The 14,967-nt window shown below is 40.3% G+C and overlaps 1 protein-coding gene across 1 annotated transcript in view; it reads left to right on the forward strand.

Moving 5' to 3' along the window:
- Window positions 1-14,967, forward strand: part of LOC138306168 (neuronal acetylcholine receptor subunit alpha-5-like) — a 49,237-nt gene that overhangs the window by 14,881 nt on the left and 19,389 nt on the right. Inside the window, exon 2 of the mRNA XM_069246562.1 lies at window positions 7,031-7,185. Coding sequence (XP_069102663.1) covers window positions 7,031-7,185 — 155 coding nt within the window. The remainder of the gene's footprint in view (window positions 1-7,030; window positions 7,186-14,967) is intronic.

The following is a 14,967-nucleotide window of genomic DNA, read 5'->3' on the forward strand; positions in this document are numbered from 1 at the left end:
ATTGTGGGGAACAAACTTATTTGTTTTCTCTTCAATCTTCAACTTTTGTCAAGTCTAGAACAGAAGTCATGGACGAATATTAGAGGCCCGATCTTATGTTTTGGTATTATTTGGGGGGTAGGGTGACGGGATGGTAGTGGGGGGGGGGGGGGGTTAGGATGGCGGGATGGTAGTGGGGGGGATAGGGTGGCGGGATGGTATGGTGTGGGGGGTAGGGTGGCGGGATGGTAGTGGGGGGGTAGGGTGGCGGAATGGTAGTGGGGGGTAGGGTGGCGGGATGGTAGGGGGGTAGGGTGGCGGGATGGTAGTGGGGGGTAGGGTGGCGGGATGGTAGTGGGGGGGGGGGTAGGGTGGGGGATGGTAGTGGGGGGGGGGGTAGGGTGGCGGGATGGTAGTGGGGGGGGGTGGAGGGGGGATGGTAGTGGGGGGGTAGGGTGGCGGGTGGTAGTGGCGGATGGTAGTGGGGGGGTAGGGTGGCGGGATGGTAGTGGGGGGAGGGTGGCGGGATGGTAGTGGGGGGTAGGTGGCGGGATGGTAGTGGGGGGTAGGGTGGCGGGATGGTAGTGGGGGGTAGGGTGGCGGGATGGTAGTGGGGGGGTAGGGTGGCGGGATGGTAGTGGGGGGGGGGAGGGTGGCGGGATGGTAGTGGGGGGTAGGGTGGCGGGATGGTAGTGGGGGGTAGGGTGGCGGGATGGTAGTGGGGGGTAGGGTGGCGGGATGGTAGTGGGGGGGTAGGGTGGCGGGATGGTAGTGGGGGGAGAGAGGGGTAAAATTATGATTATTGTTGATAGGATGCAATACGTACTTTAAGGAGAGGTTGATGCTATTAACAGTTATAGTGTTAAGATCGCCATCATCTCCTTTGATCATTTGTGTTTGCGCGAAGGTGATCCGACGTATACCTTCTCGCCTTCAACCTCGAAGTCGCGAATTACAATCCCACTTGTGGCGGATAACCGGTACCGACCATATGCGTGGGTTTTTTCGGTCCACTTGTGGTATAAGTCCTGATATGATACTGGCCGTACGTGGACGTAAAAACTCCGTAAATAATGACTTACATAGCTTGTATACATGTCCTATACAATGAATTGGTATCAAACAATCCCTTGTTTTTCTCCTCATTTTAATCAACAGAAGCAAGTAAACAACTAAAGTCAACAAGTATTAGTGACTGTCCAATGAAGTGTATCTAACCGACACAACCTACACACAATAGTGGGATCATTTATCGTTGGAAACAGAGAAACCAGACATAATAACAGTCTTTGTTTGTTAATAACAGAGTTCCTCACAACACGTTTTAATTGAAGCAGGGTATCCCCAATCTTCCATATATTATCTTATCTTTGGTGGTGTTGTTTGGAGTTAGCACACGTATATGTGATTTTACCGTGTTTGGAGCGGTTTTTAGTTCGCTACTATGTTGAAGCTCTTATATAATATTTACATAAAACCTCGCTATAGAATGTGTTACTGAACACCATCAAACAATGAAAACCGTGTACTGAATTACATGCACAGAGGACTGTCCTGTATTTTGTTCCGTATTGTACTCAGGAAAATATCATGAGTATACTTATCTAGAGTATTTGTGATACAATAGAGACAAGGAGGGGGGGAATGAGTGAGTTCCCATAAACGTTGGTTTAACATATCTTTAATTTGGTGTTGTCACTGGTTTCCGTTGGTTTCCGTTGATTTCCGTTGATTTCCGGCGTATTGCAATGCTGTTAACACTCATCAGACCTATGCATGTCAATCTGCACTCCAACATAGCAGTAAACATCCATTCTACTTTCAAGGTGGTCAAATCACTAGTACTATGCTGCTAGATGAAAAGTATACCAGATTTATCACCAATAGTTTCTACAAACATTTTAGATCTCAAATTTAACAGAATGGTAATATTACTGTCTCAGGTCTATTATGGTCAATGTTTCATGCTGATAATTAAATGAAATTATATTTATGAAATAAATGTAGATTGTACGTGTCATCCATCATCAAGTTTCCCTGCCTCTCACTTCTAACTTTGTCAATTTCTGGTAACGTGTGGTGTGGACCCGTTGATGTAATTACAAGGCCAGTTATAATTAATGAGGGCCACAAGTCTGTACCACCCTAAAGGTCACAGACAGTCCCTAGGGAGGGAGTCCTATAGCCATTCAAGTAGTTCACAGAGAGCAACAGAGCACGCATATTCAATACAAATCGTTTCTCAAGTTTGGGTGTGAGATACTTCAGCAAGCCGACAGGAGTTCTCTGTAGGTTTGGTCAAAAAGCAATTTGTACCAACACGCTATCTTGAAAAACAGTTTGTGACTTCGAGATACATTTAGATAATATCAGATTCATGACAGCGGGTTGTTTGGAAACATCCATGATATATGTTATGAAGTTTCCGATGTGACATCTAAATGTTCTTTTAAGTTGTATGTTGTAAATTGGCTTCGTTTTATTGGCGATACTCACTAAACAGATTTATTTCAATTTGTTAAAATGCAGTATAGAGATAGCATACAAATGTGTAAAATTAACTCCTCGCTTCTCCATTTGTGGTTTTATGATATTTTATCTTTACATTAACGCCCAATGTAAGTTGGCAGGATTACAATCAATTAGAATATTGTAATAGTATTTCTTTAAATGATGCTGATACATTAAAGAGAAGGATAAAATAATAGAGACGAGTTCAACGTTATCTGTTAAGTTATAGAATGGTAACAAGTCCTGAATAGTAGTTTGCAATATACCTTCATGTCTTCCATATCTACCCTTTCTTACTTCATTCACTCACGTATACATTTACTCAACTTTATAAACTACTCGTCACCATAAACGGACATTTACAGAACTATTGTATTCTGTTAGAATTAATATAACTGTTACAACCGGAAACAATACATAAAATCACACATTTTACATGCCCCCAAAATGTTTGATGTTTCTTTGTTTATTGATAAAATTTGTGGTAACTGTAAATGTGTGCTACATGTAAAACTTTTCCTGGCACAGTTGGTATTCCGTAAATTCGGATATTCTGCTGGTTTTCGCCACAATGGGATGGCTTTTCTTTTGTGTGTTTAAAGTCGTTTTCGCGGGCTCTGTGCCGGCGTTTCTCGTATCCTAAGTCTGTTCCCCCAATTCCTTGTTTTTCAAAGCGACAGGAAAATCCCCCGATAACTTATTGATTTATAATCAAAATTAGACATCTTGATCTCTTATGCAACCCTATCAATATTGAAACGATACTGATACGAATGTATTTAAATATGTTCGAGTTTGTTGATATAAAATCCTGAACATGTGTGGTTTCTATCCAGCAAGCCCTGCACAATATATTCACGTTAGTAACCAACAGAATTAATTAATAAAATAAAAAAAATATAAATACCTTTATGAAAGGCAGACAGAGAACATTACGGGAATAGAACTACGTGTACGTGATCTTAGTCCTGTTTATTGTAGGTATTAACATCCCAACTGATGGCGTATTACAGAATAGGACTTTGGAATTTTTTGTAACATCTCAATTCTTTTTGTACATCTAAAATCTCCATTGGATGATTCACTAAGATTTGGATACAATAATGTTCGTGTGTTGGCGATATAGTTAGTGGTTGAATTGAATTGGAGGATTGCATTTTATACGTTTACTTCAGATTGACTATAATTAATACTTGCTGTTACATTGGATCATTACCAAATTTATTTCCGGTAATTTCAATACTTTCTCTGATCAGTCTCATTACTTTTAGTATAAAAATTAATCAGACTATTTCTACAAAAGCTATAGACAATGTAAATCCAAATGTCGAATACAGTAGAGGACAATGCATGTCGGTTAGATGGAAAGAAGAAAATATACATTTAGACATGGATAAATTAAATGAATGCAGTGAAATGATAGATGAAGAACTTAATGTTGACTTTAACAGCCAAAATGTGGTAAACGAATGTGTAAATAACATATGTCACATAATCAATGATTGTACTTTACCGTTCTGTGAGTGTAGAGAAAACCCTGTTCGTAATACGGTAAATAGAAAGTTTTCTAACTCAACAGAGGACAAACCATGGGTTACTCCTCAATGCAAACACCTTTATAAAGAATACCGGAAAGCTTTGTCAAACTTTAATAAAGACAAATCTGATGAAACGCACCTCAGACTATTAACTGCTAAGCGTAATTATAAAAAAAATTATAGTCCTGGTCACAATCTTGCATAGTTCCGATTTTCAAGAAAGGATGTGTTAACGAGACAAACAATTATCGAGGTATATCTATTGTAAGTTGTTTCGGTAAATTATTTACTACTATTTTGAATAATAGAATTATGAAATGGGAGAAAGAAAACAGTATTTTAACAGATGCACAATTTGGATTCAGAAGGGGGTCTTCAACTTTAGACGCCATATTCGTATTACAAACTTTAATTAATAAGAAACTAAGAAATAAGGAAAGACTTTATTGTTGTTTTACAGATTTTCGAAAAGCATTCGATTTTATTGATAGAGGAAAGTTATGGAGTAAACTGATTAATTATGGAATTAGGGGAAAGTTTTTAAAAATCATATTTTCATTATACGAAAATGTTAAAGCCTGTGTAAAACTCGATGGCCATTTGAGTCAATGCTTCCCGAACAGAACCGGACTCTTACAAGGAGAAATATTGTCACCTGTACTTTACTCAATGTATGTTAATGATTTTGAAATGAGTTTTATTAATGATAATTGTCCTAATATTGAACTACAAATGCTTAATTTGTTCCTATTAATGTATGCTGACGACACGGTCCTATTTGCCAATAGTCCAGAAGGTTTGCAATGCATGTTAAATTCATTATTAGATTATTCTAGACGCTGGAACCTGGAGGTTAATGTCGAAAAAACGAAAATTATTGTTTTTAGAAACGGTGGTCACTTACGAAGTAATGAATCATGGAAATATGACAACATGAATGTAGAAATTGTTGACACGTTCAAATACTTAGGTATGCTTTTTAATTACAACGGCAAATTTACAAAAACACAGAAACATCTTGCAGAACAAGGTAAAAAGGCATTATTTGCATTAGCATCTTCCTTTAAAAATCATTGTTTGAATGTTGAAACATATTGTTCAGTTTTTTATTCACATGTAAGTAGTATTCTATGTTATGCAGCCGAAATTTGGGGACTACACAAAGCACCAGATATAGAAAGGGTACACTTGAATTTTTGTAAGAGAATTCTAAAAGTTAGAAAATCTACAAGTAATGATTTAGTATATTGTGAACTAGGTCGCTTACCTATGTATGTAGTTAGAAAACTAAGAGTGTTTAAATATTGGTTAAAGCTCAGGAATACGGATAACTTGATTGTGAAAACTTGTTTCGATGATCGCGTGAACGAAAATGACGAGTGGATAAGTAATATTAAGAATGAATTAGCATTATTAGGTCTCGGTTATATGGTTGACACTTACATTCCTGACAACGTTGCTTTTCAAATAATAAAACAGAGACTAGTTGATAGCACTAAGCAAAACATCTTAGCAAAAATATCTGCCTCACCAAAAGGTTCATTATACCAACACTTGATAAACAATCATTGTGTCCAATTTTATGTACGTTAATCTATTGAGGTCAAATACAAACATGTAATAACCAAATTTAGATTATCATGTCACAACTTAAATATTGAGGTTGGTAGACACCATAACATTTTACGTAGAAATAGAATATGTATTAAGTGTAACCTAAGAGATGTAGAAGATGAATTTCATTTTATTCTGATGTGTCCTTTTTATAATGATTTAAGGTTGAAATACATAAAAAAATACTATTATAAAAGACCATCTGTTTTCAAATTAATACAGCTCCTAAGTATTAATAATGTAAGAGAATTATCCAATCTAGGTAAATATCTATATTTAGCATGCAAAAGGAGGAATTGAAAGCCTTATTAATATATATTTAGTATATAACAAATGTAATATATATATATAAGTGTCCTTGTTAATTATCTTTCATTTATTAGATTTGAGTTTGAAATCTGTCAACTGTCTCGCATTGAATTCATAATATATTATTTTACTATATGAATATTATTATTACTATTATGCTAACAGCTAATGGTTGGAAAGACTAAAAGCCATGTTTGTTTGCTTTCTCTGACTTGATCGATGTCTAGGTCTATGCTAAAATAACACTTGTGATATAGGGAAAACACATTTTGCATCCCACGATCCGACCCCGGGCTCACCGCCACGTGGTTGTAGGAAGTGTAGACCCCCAACTGTGTCTGCGGGAGGTGGTGAAGCAGCGAAAGGTCAGAGGTCAAACTCGTGAAGGATTGTTTTCCTTGTAGATTAACCGTATCCATTCCGGTCCGACAATCCGAACAATGTTCTAACCGTGCCTCTCATACGCGGATGAACATGTAGGGAGTATTAATAACATCATCGTGTTTCGTGCTGTGGTTTAAGACAATATTTTGCTTATTCAAACTGACAATATACAGACAGCATTCAATATGGCAGACCATAATGTTGATCATTCCTTCCAAGTCCAGTTTGATATTGATATTTACATACCCTTGGAAACTGCTACGAAATTAAACAATCAAACAATGAGACAAGTAAGGAAGTAAATTTTAATACCACAAACTGAATAACAGCAAAAACAGCCAACCAAAAATGATGCAGACGTGAAATTCTCAAAGAATAATTAGTATACACAAAATGGCAAAAACGAATTGCAATAAAACATTGTTTTTAAGATGTCATCTGTGCCTTTGTGCTTCACTTACAACGGGCAGTCAGTAAAAACACGGTGCATTTGGAATATATTGTGCTTAGAATTAAAACATTTTGATCAATCTAAAATTGTTGAACTTTGTGATAGTTACGAAGTTGATATTGTAGCAAAGTTAATGTCGAACTTTGCTGTGATTGTGTATGGATATAGAATGAACTTCGACATTAACTGTTACAATGCCTAACTTTGGTAATTGATGAAGTAACATCTACCTTTCTGTCCTCAGGTATTGTGTTGCCGAACTACACGTTCGTTAATGAAGAAGAGCGCCTAATCACCGACCTTCTCGCCAAATACGACAAACGTATCCGTCCAGTGAACGCCACTTCAAGGATGATAATAGTGGCCGTCGGGCTAGCCATCACGGACGTCGTCGATTTGGTAAGTCTCGGGGGTCGGGGTGTTGGGGGCTAGCCATCACGGACGTCGTCGACCTGGTAAGTTCCGGGTGTTGGGGTGTTGGGGGGCTAGCCATCACGGACGTCGTCGACCTGGTAAGTCCCGGGGGTCGGGGTGTTGGGGGGGCTAGCCATCACGGACGTCGTCGACCTGGTAAGTCCCGGGGGTCGGGGTGTTGGGGGCTAGCCATCACGGACGTCGTCGACCTGGTAAGTCCCCGGGGTCGGGGTGTTGGGGGCTAGCCATCACGGACGTCGTCGATCTGGTAAGTCCCGGGAGTCGGGGTGTGGGAGGCAAGCCATCACGGACGTCGTCGACCTGGTAAGTCCCGGGGGTCGGGGTGTTGGGGGCTAGTCATCACGGACGTCGTCGACCTGGTAAGTCCCGGGGGTCGGGGTGTTGGGGGCTAGCCATCACGGACGTCGTCGACCTGGTAAGTCCCGGGGGTCGGGATGTTGGGGGGCTAGCCATCACGGACGTCGTCGACCTGGTAAGTCCCGGGTGTCGGGGTGTTGGGGGGCTAGCCATCACGGACGTCGTCGACCTGGTAAGTCCCGGGGGTCGGGGTGTTGGGGGCTAGCCATCACGGACGTCGTCGACCTGGTAAGTCCCGGGGGTCGGGGTGTTGGGGGCTAGCCATCACGGACGTCGTCGACCTGGTAAGTCCCCGGGGTCGGGGTGTTGGGGGCTAGCCATCACGGACGTCGTCGATCTGGTAAGTCCCGGGAGTTGGGGTGTGGGAGGCAAGCCATCACGGACGTCGTCGACCTGGTAAGTCCCGGGGGTCGGGGTGTTGGGGGGCTAGTCATCACGGACGTCGTCAACCTGGTAAGTCCCGGGGGTCGGGGTGTTGGGGGCTAGCCATCACGGACGTCGTCGACCTAGTAAGTCCCGGGGGTCGGGGTGTTGGGGGCTAGCCATCACGGACGTCGTCGACCTGGTAAGTCCCGGGGTCGGGGTGTTGGGGGCTAGCCATCACGGACGTCGTCGACCTGGTAAGTCCCGGGGTCGGGGTGTGGGAGGCTAGCCATCACGGACGTTGTCGACCTGGTAAGTCCCGGGGTCGGGGTGTTGGGGGCTAGCCATCACGGACGTCGTCGACCTGGTAAGTCCCGGGGGTCGGGGTGTGGGAGGCAAGCCATCACGGACGTCGTCGACCTGGTAAATCCCGGGGGTCGGGGGTGTTGGAGGCTAGCCATCACGGACGTCGTCGACCTGGTAAGTCCCGGGGGTCGGGATGTTGGGGGCTAGCCATCACGGACGTCGACGACCTGGTAAGTTCCGGGGGTCGGGGTGTTGGGGGCTAGCCATCACGGACGTCGTCGACCTGGTAAGTCCCGGGGGTCGGGGTGTTGGAGGCTAGCCATCACGGACGTCGTCGACCTGGTAAGTCCCGGGGTTCGGGGTATTGGGGGCTAGCCATCACGGACGTCGTCGACCTGGTAAGTCCCGGAGTCGGGTTGCTGGGGGCTAGCCATCACGGACGTCGTCGACCTGGTAAGTCCCGGGGGTCGGGATGTTGGGGGCTAGCCATCACGGACGTCGTCGACCTGGTAAGTCCCGGGGTCGGGGTGTGGGAGGCTAGCCATCACGGACGTCGTCGACCTGGTAAGTCCCGGGGGTCGGGGCGTGGGAGGCTAGCCATCACGGACGTCGTCGACCTGGTAAGTCCCGGGGGTCGGGGTGTTGGGAGCTAGCCATCACGGACGTCGTCGACCTGTTAAGTCCCGGGGGTCGGGGTGTTGGGGGCTAGCCATCACGGACGTCGTTGATCTGGTAAGTCCCGGGGGTCGGGGTGTGTGTGTGTGTGGGGGGGCTAGCCATCACGGACGTCGTCGACCTGGTAAGTCCCGGGGGTCGGGGTTTTGGGGAATAGTCATCAAGATCGACGTTAACCTGGGGGTCCTTAGGGTCAAGCAATCACTGATAGTGTTAGCCTAGATTTTTTTCGGTTTTATCATTACTAATATCGTTGACTGTGAAAGTCCGATCCAGGAGTTGATCTAGCCATCCCAGATGTTGCTTTTAAAACTTCTAAAACTTCTTTCTTGTTTCGAGTTTTGTGGGTTTTTGAGATGTCTTACATGGACTTATCATTTTGTTTTATGCAATAAAATTTATTGAAAGAAAAACATGACCAGTGTCATTGCAAACTCCCACTGAGATACACGTAGGTGTCTCTGATATCGAGGATAATTGCTGGACTGGACTTCAGAATCTTTCGTATTGTCAAAAGAGATATGTTGTTGTCGGGCTCAGTTTAAGGTTAATTGAAGGTTAATAGCTAATGAGGCATAGAAATAAATAATATTAAATAGAAAATAAACTAAACAAGAATCTATCATAATAATCAAAGTTATTGAACCCTTCGAATTATTTCTTTTGTCGATTTCGGGGTCTGCTACCTGTGTGAAACTTAAATATGAATTCCTGAAGACAATATGCATGTATACCTCATATCAATTATATTATATAATTAACATGAAAAACAGTGTTAACTTGTCCTTTAACTGGATGACCAAGTTTATATGCTCCGGTTCAGCAGGAAATCTAAGGGATAACCTACGTTACAATGGATGTGGTAACAGGATGTTCATTTCTCTTTGGTATGCACCAAAGAGGCACCAAAGAGAAAGACATATTGATATATTTGTATAATCATTTTATGGAATGCATATACAGTTCATTTTACGGCCACGTTTTGTTGCATATGATAATGAATTGGATTGTAAATTGTAGTTTTAAATTCAAGAAATGAAATGATATAATTTTTATTCTGTGGTATTACGGAAAATTATTAGGTTATGAAATGTTAAATTATGATGTATAAAGCATGAGAAAATACCATGTTATCTAGACATGCCTGACTGATAGAAAGTATCTGTACCTCGGAGTGTGTTCATGCTTCGTCAATAGCACGATCCGTGACAGTCCCGCTGTGCCTCTGACAACCCAGTGGAACGCTCAACTGTAAAACCAGATTCCTTATCTGGAAAATATAGATTTATAGGCCATAAAGCAGTGAAAATATCATTTGTAGCTTGTCAAAAATAACTTTAACACACGCGTTATGTGTTTTGGTATACAACATAAATGACGATTGTATAAACCAAACATAATTATCAGCAGTTATTTGAAATAGAGTGGTAAACTACACTGATTACAGTCTGATACAACTTCCAACGCCCAAAGAGCATGTTACTCAAAAACGAACTTCTGAATCAGGAACACAGGAATGAGTTATAGAGTTACTATTCTGAATTACTGTAAATTATCCTTATTGCGACCCGTTTATATGCAAACTTATCAAAGAAAGCCTTTGGAGATATTTTTAAAAAATCAATAGTAAATATTTTCAGTATATGCGTTTATCAAAATTTATCAGAATTTTAGATGAGTATGTCTAAAAGCATACCGCGAGCCTTCACACAAGTTTAGTGTGATATTTCCCACATGGCTCACAGGATATGATAGAGGGCGTTCGACGTCGCAGCCAGATCCTAGCTTAAAAGATACCAATAGATTTACACAGTTATTCAAAAATAAAAAGATAAAAATAAGCCGGTTTAACATTTCACAATATTTCGTACTGAATTTCATTTGTAACGTTTTACTGAAACATTTTTCGACTGTTTTATACATGACAATTGAGTTTTTCATATTGGACTACGTACATGCTTAAACTTTTGCGTATCGTATTCCATCCTTACATGTTTCTACACTCATGGACACTTTTTTCATTTTTTCAAAAGTAAGATAAACATTTAATGAGAATAAGTGATAGCAGATTTCTTTTCTATCAAAACATGCCGACGCGTGATTTAACGATTTTATGGCTGTTGAATGTATTAAACGATAAAGCATGTAATGTTTGAGCTAAGTTGACATTCCTGTCCGTGCGCCCTGCTGATCATAATGTCAGACGCCAGTAAGGAGCACGTGCTGCACGTGTTTTATAGTACCTCTGGTCAATGTCACAAGTTATATGTGTTATCTATATAGGTAAGAACATCACTACTCCGACCTGTCGACGGTTTTATATGTAAACATGACATTTTCCCCAATAATCGTGACATTAAGTGTATTTACAAGACGGATTCAGAGATATTGTGAAATGCTGTGGACTCCAGCTTATCTGTCTGTTATAGACTTAAGGTTGCAATGACTGTGTATGAAGTTTATCGATATTTCGTTTGGGTTGAAAGCTTTTTTTGGCATTGAATTCTTTTTGAAACAATCCTTTAATAACAATGAACTCTATGATGATTGCTTTGTTTAGCCAGTTTTAAGATGAACCTATCTCGATAACTTTATACTGCTGATTGATGTTGCCATTGATATGATTATAATTCTTAAGTTCTTCGAGTCTGCTGGCCTTATTCATTATCACGCAACATTGTTAAACTTCCAATAGGTTTGGGTTTATTGTCCTATTAACAGCCAGGGTCATATAAGGGCATGTTTTTTTGGTGGAGACCGCCTTCCAATAGGACCCGTCGTCCGTTTGAAATCGTTTATAGTATTGTTGTTCTTTTTCAAGTTGCTATTAATTCATTTCAAAATCCAAAATGAATCATATTAAATTCTGTAAACATAACATGAAAAAGAGAGAGAAAGAACACAGAAAAGAACCAAAAGTGTGTGATATACCAAACATCAAACACTGTCTCTTGTTTATTGTCATGGTTACTACATTTTGTTCGAGATAAATAATTTGCGATCTGTTAACTATCTTTTGTACGATAAAATAAGTGAGGCATTTAAGTTGTTTATATTGGTTACTATTTCTTTTCGGAACGTGTCGGCTTTCCGAATTGACTGAGTGTCTGCACGGAAAATTCCGTATATGTGGCCTTGGTGGTATATGTCATCATCCTACAACAAAGTATGGCAGGCGATTTGCAAGTCATAGAAAGCTATTGATTCTGAAATAAGAATGTGACAGCAATTATTTGAGGACAAGTCGACATATTGATAACTCGAACAAGCGCCCCTATTAGTTTCCGGTTCCTGCGTGTCAAAGTCACGTAACCGTTTGAATTGCGTGACAAAAAAGCATAGACATTCCATGTAATTTTTATTTAAAAAAGGAGATAAAAAGATGTATGTTGATATGTGAACTTTGGTAAACATATCATCCTTGCTGCATTCATGTAATTTTAATATGATGCTGAAAGCCTAGCAATGTAGCTGGTGTTACTGTCCATTATTCTCTAGTGATAGTCTCTCTGACCACAGTGTAATTGGTACAAAGGTCAATTCCTCGTGGCCATCATGCCGGAGTAATGAACAGCTGTATTAGTGCCAAACCGTTAATGGAAACGCATGTCTCTTGGCCTTTTTAATCAACTCCTTGACCACTTTGGTGCCAAACATGTGCGTGATACGGCGCCTCGTTATGGCCTTTTGTCGGACATTTATCGAGTAACGTGTTTCCAAATCAAGTTTTTAAATTAATGTGCCATCTCACTGACGCCACTTATCTTGATCTCTTGTTTCTGCTGTAAATGTTAAATAGCACGCAACTAAGCTTGTTCTTATTTAGACACTAGTGTATTGTACATAGTTGTGGCTGATAAAACAAATGTTTTATGAAGGTTATATTTATCTCTCGAAAAAATTGAACCAAGCCGGTTCTTTGACATTGGAACATTTGAATATCGTATAAGAAGACCTTTAAAGCATTACTTCATGTCAATATGACTAAAATTTGTTTCTACCTGACGGACCTTGACAACAATTCATAGCTTTTATAAAAGACGACGGAGAATCGTATATGACGTATCTAATAGAGGTAATTGTCGCCATAACCGTTCTGTGTCAGGATGACATCCCCAAGACTAGTCCGATTATATTGGTCTGGACGACCGGGGCCAGAGTGACACCCACGGGATGTATCCCTTGGTAAATTGAAGCATGAAATACTACGAACACATTGACCCCCTGGGTACAGAAAGGCTTTGCTATTCTTCTGGTACTTTCTTGACAAAAATCGATTGGCCAGAAGCCAGTGGACAGTGCGGTAATAAGATAGGACACTTCTAGTTACCGTAAGTTGTCTAGACCAGTTGTTAGCGTATTGTTAACGCTTTTTAATGATACTGCAGAATTTCTTATCATCGACTGGCAAACCACATGAGTTATGTTGTTGAAACGTCAATTGTGTTTTTATGTTGGAGCCACAGTTATTCAGATAGGCACATATATGTATACAGTGTATATATATCAATATAGTGTTACTATCACTGACGTTATATCCACCCCTGGAACACATTATAACAAAATTTGAGGCAACAGATGACACAGGTTATTTGATTAAAGTAATTGTATAACGGTATATTGTGAGTTGACTGTGTTTCTTTGAAGTTCTGTAATTATCAAAGGAAGGATCTGCAGACCTCCTTCATTTGTACTATGAGATAGTTCAGGGATGGACTTAACGTCAGTGATAGTAACCCCTGGAGGATCGGGGATGGAAGATTTAAGGTCAATGGAAAGAAAACACAAGGAAAACTATCATAATTTTATGAGCTTCTATTATTACATTTTTTCGCAGTGTAATATACGGTAAACATAAAAGCGATATACTTCACTCCAGTGATATTTTGATATTTGATATTTTTACTTGCTTCTGACCAATCGGAATGCAGCATTGACAGTGAAAATATAATTTTGATTGTTATGTCATTAGTTTGTTATCGATTTGTATAGAAATATGACGTTATGCTCATAAAAATACAACGTACCGGTAATAACCGCAAGGACAAAGTGTAAAATACAATGGCGGAATAACCTATGGCGGAACTATAGTGATGGTCTTTGTAAATGGAAGCGAGAAAACAAACGTAATAAATAGAATATTCCTTGTTTTCTTGATGAATACCAGTAACTCGTGAAAATTTCAAAGTTTCCACTTCATTCGATGAAATATAACTGGTATTCATCAAGAAACAAGGAATGTAATCAAAATCCAGACTTATCTGGAAAATTTCAACAAAATAAAGAAAATTAACAAAGAATACCGTTAAGGACATTAATGTTGTAGACTTGCAAGTTTTAACTGCCCAGAAATGATATATGAACATTTGGAGTAAGTAAGGGGAGTCATAAGGTTTGTCTTAGAAAGATCCGGTAAAGGATTAGTAGAAATAGGTTAAAGTATTTTTTTGGCTCTTTTCATGTAAATTTAACCTAAAAATGTCCCCTGAAATTAACCTGTATTTATCTGAAGACATTATGCCTGTGTAAAGATGCGATGGGAAGAGTCCTTTACATCGATGGTCACAATTTGAAAGTAAAGATCATATAACCTTAATTTCCTAGACTACAGAGTAGAACATCACCTAAAGGTTATCGCAGCACTTCTAAAAATCTGTAAATAGTACATCATTGCAATGATTATTAAGTGCTGCAGCATCATAGATGTGATTGAAACTACCAATCTAAATTAAACCCGTAACCAAAGCAGAAACTACTTTAAGGACACACGGCAAGGAGCGCGTGCTATGGAGATGTTATATGTAGTATGACAGGTTTCGGGAACACCATATTGAACGTGCTGTTGATGGATACATCTGATGTGGCACAACGATACGTGGAGCGTGGGTAGTTAGAGCTATGAATTATATGCGGTTTATCTGAAAGTGACATCGTTTCCAGTGAAATGAAACAGCACGCGGCAGTTAATTGGTAAAGACACGCACTTTACTGAGAAACAGTCTTAATTGGTAAACATTATAATGGTAAATTAACACGCTCATAATG

Source organism: Argopecten irradians, chromosome 1, assembly GCF_041381155.1.
Source record: "Argopecten irradians isolate NY chromosome 1, Ai_NY, whole genome shotgun sequence".
NCBI lineage: Eukaryota > Metazoa > Mollusca > Bivalvia > Pectinida > Pectinidae > Argopecten > Argopecten irradians.